Raw genomic sequence first — 5,700 nt, 5'->3', positions numbered from 1 at the left:
CTTAGTATAAGGTACTATAAATCCAAGAAATAAAAACATCCACAAAATATATTACATCTGGTTTGTCTTTTTCTAAGTACTCAACTTTATACAAAAGTCTTTCAAAAAATATCATTCCCCATAGGTTTTCCTGTTTAAAACCTGATTTTTTTCTCTCAGTTCACATAAGTTAGAGTGCATTTTCTTTTGTTGTTGTTTTTTTAAAACATGCAGACATATAAAAAAATCTGGATAGCACAACCTTTTGGCAACAAAGTTATTTTTCTCTTAGTTTAAGCTTAAATGTCTGAGAACAGTTTTATTAAAACAAAGGAAAACTCAGATTATCATGCAGTGACATGCATAAACCAGAAGGAGCAAGGAAAAAATATTAAAGGATATTTGATTCCTCCTTCCAGCTTTGAAGTGACCAAAATTTTTGTTTTTAATAATCATCACATTATAAAAAGTATTCAGCAAAATACTGTCTCTGCAAAGAAAGATTTTACCCTTCAGCTGAAAAAATATGGGCCCTCCTGGCAAACTTCATCCTCTTCTCTCTCCTTCTACAAAAAGTCCAAGTACCTGGAAATTCACAATCCCCCTGCTCTTTGATTTTTTTTTTCTCTTTCACTAGACTCCTTTTAGTATTATTTATCCACCACCAAAGGAAACAGAAAACAAAAAACAAACCCAAGAAACAAAAAACAAAACAAAAAAACCCCCGATGCTTTTTTTTCTCTTAAAAAAAAAAAAAGTGGGAAACGCATAAAGTGACTTTAAAAACAGACATTCTGTAAACTCCAGACCTTTGTTCCTTCTCTCTGGGCAGCTTAGCGACCACAGGAGAAGTAACGCTAAGAGGGAACAGTGCATTCAGTCACGACTGTGCTGGAAGCTGTGTCAGAGAGCAACCTTCCCTCCTGCTCCACTTCAAGAGAGTCACCCCTGTGTGGGGGAAGCGCTGGGGAAGAGGGGGTGCCTGAGAAGAGGTGAGGTAGGGCGGGGAGAAAGTGAGACTGGGTTGCGAAAAGGTACGCCTCATTCAGCAACATGGATTAATGCAAAAATACCCATATCTTTAAGGAAAATTTGGACAAAGATGTGTGTATGTGTGTATACGCAGGTGTACATACATACATACATATATATGTTTATAGATACCTACACACACCTATGTAGATATAATCTCATCAGTTACATTTTTCATAAAAATAAATCATTTAAAGCTTATATACCTACAAATTCTCTTTATTCCGGTGCACTGCACTGGATAGCCAAGTACCTTAGAGATATTATTTTGCTAGGAGTACATAGTGTGTGTGTGTGTGTGTGTGAGATATGTATGCGTGTGTGCATATACACATACACGCATACACACACACACACACACCGTATACATAGATCTGTATTCTACCTGTTGTGTTGGCGATGACAAAGAACGAAAAATGAGCCTGCTTTCCCATCCATGGGGGGAAGGAGAAATGGGTATGAGTGAGTGAAAACAAAAAGATGGTGAAATGAGGTGGCTGGTTGAGGCCTGCCTTTCTGGAAGAAGATTTTGAAAGAGGTGGGAAAAGGCTTGAGAGAGAAGGGGGAGGAGGGGGAGAAGGCGCAGAGGGCGAGCTCAGGAACACCGATTTTGAAAAGTGGGGCTGAGGAAATAGATTTGTTACAAGGCAGGTTTAGTGATAGCTGTTCCTTCTCCCCGCAGATCAAACTGCCCTGAGGCCTAAGAGGGAAGCGCTCGGAAAAGGAGGGGTACTGAGGGGCCGAACCCCACACGGCGGTAGCAGCCCCGCGGCGGCGGCATCCGAGGCATTTCTGTAAGAAACATTCTTTCCGAGCAGATGGAAGACCGTCTCATCCGGCCACGTGCAGGCCCCCAACCTGGGACATTCCCCCAGCGGCCTGGGGACCCGATGTGGGGAAGAGTTTGGGGTGGACACAGCCCAGTTCAGCTCAAGAGTCACACACACACACCCACACACACACACACACACGCGTGCGCGCGCGCGCACACACACCCACACACCCACACACATAACACTCACGCGAGCACGCACACTCGCGCGCATCCCCGCACGCAGGCGCGCGTGCGTGCGGCGGGCAGCAAGCTCTGCGCTTTGGTGCGCTCCTTACCCCCTCCCCCTCTCGGGTCTTCGAGGGGGAACCGAGAGAGACGTGGGGGGAACCGTGAGGTGCTTGGGTCGGGCGAAGCTTGGGCGGGCCCCGCCTTCAGTCCCCCGCAGGTCCTTGGCGCGGCCCAGCGGCCCCTGGATCAAGACGATCCGAACTGAACAAAGCGGGCTAGACGCCACCTTTCCGCCCCCACGCCTTGGTTAGGGGGGGGCAGCGAAGGGAGGGCACCTCCTGCCCTGGCCCCCGACCGTTGGCCGGTGTGAAAGGGTGGAAACGGGGGACATCGAAGGGGAACAAGGGACCTTACGTCCATGGAGAGGCCAGGGCGCGGCCCCTGCGCCTCCGTGGCTAGCTTTCCCGCTGCTTTCAGGCGAGCAGCTGGGAGACACTGCAGGGGAAAAGTGGGGATCTGGGGGCCCGAGCCTCAGGCGCAGGTGGTGACCACAGGGGCCAGGGACACGGGGGGCGCCGAGGACGCAGAGGGCGCACCCCCCTTCTCCGCCTTCTTCTCTTTTTGCTTGAGGTGGATCTTGGCGTGGCGCTTGCGCTCGTCGCTGCGCGCAAACTTGCGCCCGCAGAACTCGCAGGCAAAGGGCTTCTCGCCCGTATGCGTGCGGATGTGAGTGGTTAGGTGGTCGCTGCGACTGAAGCTCCGCATGCAGATCCGGCACTGGAAGGGCTTGTGGCCCGTGTGAATGCGCAGGTGCCGGGTCAGCTCGTCCGAGCGACTGAAACGGCGGTCGCAGCCCTCCGCCGGGCACGCGTGGGGCCGCTCGTGGAGCGGGGTCTTGCTGGGTCGGTTGGGATACTTGCGGGGCCGGATGGGCTTGAGCGTGAGCGGCGGCTGGGGCAGGCTGCCAAAGCCCGGGTGGATCTGCTTGTCTTTGAATGCCTTGATGGTCTCCAGAGGGGTAATAGGGGGCGGGTTGACCCGGATGGGGTCCATGCCCTGGAAGGGCTTGTGCTCCGGAATGGAGCCCATGTCGTTGGGGTGGTGATAGAGGTTGTAGTCAGGAATCATGGGGAAGAGATTGCTGTCCAAGGCCGGCTTGGCCGATTGGTAATCCTGGGGGGAATAGGCGAGCCCGGGGTTGCCCTGGGGGTCGTGGAAAGACACAGGCTCCGAGTAGAGATCACTGCAGTTAGAATAGGGGGGCAGCGCCGGATACATGGCCTCCACGTCGCCCTGCGGCGGCTGCACCATGCTGGCCGTGGAGGTCTGCGTGCTGAGTGCCCCTGAGGCCGGCGGCACCCCCAAGATGCCAGCGCTCATGAGGCTAATGATGTTGTCCTGACACCAGTTGGAAGGGGAGTCGAAGGCGAACTTTCCCAAGTAGGTCACGGTCTTGTTGCCGGGGGCTGGCTGGAAGGAGCCCGAATAAGAGAGTTCCGGGTTGGGCTTCTCGTTGGTCAGACCGATGTCCATCACATTCTCTGCGGAGAGCGGGGAAGAGAGGGGAGGGGTGAGTGAAGCCGAGCCGGCTCCCGGGCCGGGGCGCCCAGGTCCTTGCCCAGGTGCGGAGGGTGCGGCCGGGTGAAGTGAACAGCGCACGGGGTAGGAGGAAAGCTGCGCCCGGGCGCAAAGCGGGCGGTGCCGTGCTCCCGGGCGCAACCTGGATACAGCAAAATACTACGGATCGGGGTGTGGAGTGGCTGCTGCACACGCACACACACCGCACACGCCGCGCACACACTCACGTATCACACGCACACACACACGCGCGCACGCGAGAAGCATTGTTGTTGTTTCCGAGGTGGGGCGGGCAGGTAGCTGCAGCTACAGGTAGTTTCAGACCCCGAGCGCGCCGGGCTCTCGCTCTCCGGCGCACACAACTCGGCCTCTTCCCCTAGCCCTGTCCGCGCCGGGACGCCGCGCCTTTCCTGCCCCGACGAAGCCCCCCGTGCGCACCGCGCCCGGGTCGCCGACCCGGAGCGCTCCGACGCTTTGTCCTCTGCGCGCAGAGGGGTTCTGCCCGCAAAGGGAGCTCTCCCGCCGCCTTCCCGGGCCCCAGCCTCCGCCAGGCCTGAAGGAGCTTTCGGCTCTTGCTGGAGGGGGAAAGCCCAGCCTCAGCGAGCGAGGGTGGAGGGCGGCGGAAAACCGGCCCGTGTCTCCATGGCGGGAGTGGCCGCTCTTCCCAAGCTCCACGGCCGGGGGATCGTCCCCCGTGACGGCCCCCGCGCGGGTGGACCCCCTCCCTCTCCCCGCCGTCCCCACACCCCCACGGCTTTGCTGAACGCCCCGGAAAGGCAGCGTCGCAGTACCTCTCCCACCGCGGGGACTCCACGCCGCACATGGCTCCATCCCGGGTGGGAGGCTGAGGGAGTAAGGGGGGGAGAGCGCGGGTGAAAGGGACGCTGGGCTCCTCCCGGGAAAGGGGGCGACAGCACCACGCCTTGCGCGCAGCCTGGCGATCGCGCCCCCTAAGTGGAGAACCCCAGAGCCACTCGCACCTACCTCCCTCTGGTCGGCGGCTGCCCCCACCCGGGAGAACCGAAGCCTCTACCGTGGCGTCGCCAACCGAGCCTTCCCGATCAGGGAGGGCGGGAGGAGTGGGTGGGAAAAGCAACTCGCCCCCCGGAAAATTCCCAGCGCGCCCCCATCTCTCCATCCATCCATCCATCCATCCATCCATCTATCCATCCATCCATCCATCCATCCGTTCTTCGCTAGCTCGTTTCCTCCTCTTCCTCTCTCCCTTTCCTTCCTCGCTGCCTCGCCGCCTCCCCGCCGCCCTTACCTGTAGCCATCTGATTGTAATGGGCTACCGAGTCGCTGCTGCCGGAGAAGAGGTTGAGCGCGCTGGGGATCTCCTCGGGGTACAGATTGTCAGGCAGTTGGTTTAGCAAACTGCTCATGGTCACCGGCAGCTTCTCGGCGAGTTTGCCGGTCATAGCACTCCCGAGCTGCCGCCGCCGCCGCCGCCGCCGCCGCCGCCGCTCGCTCCTAACGCAGCTTCCAGGCAAGCGGCATCCGAGAGGCGATCCGTGGTGCAGGGGAAAAGCATGCGAGAGGGAAAGTTCGGGGGGAGGGGGAGGGAAGAGGGGAAGGGGTGGGCCAGGGGAGGGGATCTTCTCTTTTTGGGGTGGGTGGGAGAGAGGGCAAAGGGGGGTAATCCTCTTGGGTGCCTCCGCTGGTGCCGTAAGAGGCTGGGGGGGGGGCGTGTGCGGGGGGTGGGGGGTGGGCCTGGGCTGGGGGAATCTCGGCCCGAGGGGGTTGGACGCGGCCTCAGTATTGCTCTCACAAACAGATGCGCGCCGGCGGCCCCCCCGCCCCCCGATCCGCCACCGCCGCCACCGCCACCGCCGCCGCCGCCGCCGCCGCCGCCGCCGCCGCCGCCGCTACCACCACCACCAGCCCCGCCGCTTCCTAGCAAGCTCACTGCTGCCCAAAAGCTCCCAGCCAGGGAACTCCACCAGCCTATTTATCTGAGCCCCGGGAAAGCTCCGTGACGTAGCTGCCCATATATGGACAGACAAAGCCCAGCCGAAGGGGCGCGACGTCACAATGGAAGCTCCTCACAATGGAACATTAGAAAGCAGGAAGCGGGCCGCAGCCAACATGCGGCGCCCGCAACGCTC

The 5,700-nt window shown here is 58.4% G+C and overlaps 1 protein-coding gene across 1 annotated transcript; it reads right to left on the bottom strand.

The window, feature by feature from the left end:
• Positions 1-724: 724 nt before the first annotated feature.
• On the bottom strand, positions 725-5,389 carry EGR3 (early growth response 3). Its single transcript, XM_045880018.3, has 2 exons — positions 4,860-5,389; positions 725-3,555 (listed from the first exon to the last, which is right to left on the bottom strand). The coding sequence occupies exons 1-2, from the start codon at positions 5,011-5,013 to the stop codon at positions 2,546-2,548; spliced, it is 1,164 nt and encodes a 387-aa protein (XP_045735974.1). The 5' UTR covers positions 5,014-5,389; the 3' UTR covers positions 725-2,545.
• Between the last annotated feature and the right edge of the window lie 311 nt (positions 5,390-5,700).

This window comes from Mirounga angustirostris, unplaced genomic scaffold (genome assembly GCF_029215605.1).
Source record: "Mirounga angustirostris isolate CCGP_5_RB_7025 unplaced genomic scaffold, mMirAng1.0.hap1 SCAF_2, whole genome shotgun sequence".
Lineage (NCBI taxonomy): Eukaryota > Metazoa > Chordata > Mammalia > Carnivora > Phocidae > Mirounga > Mirounga angustirostris.
Note: the sequence above shows the minus strand (reverse complement) of the source record. Positions and strands in the feature narration are given on the sequence as shown.

Coding starts and splice junctions, on each gene's coding strand:
- EGR3 (XM_045880018.3), bottom strand. CDS start 5,013: ATGACCGGCAAACTCGCCGAGAAGCTGCCGGTGACCATGAGCAGTTTG. Junction 3,556..4,859: donor TTACAATCAGATGGCTACAG/GTAAGGGCGGCG, acceptor CGCTCTCCGCAG/AGAATGTGATGGACATCGGT.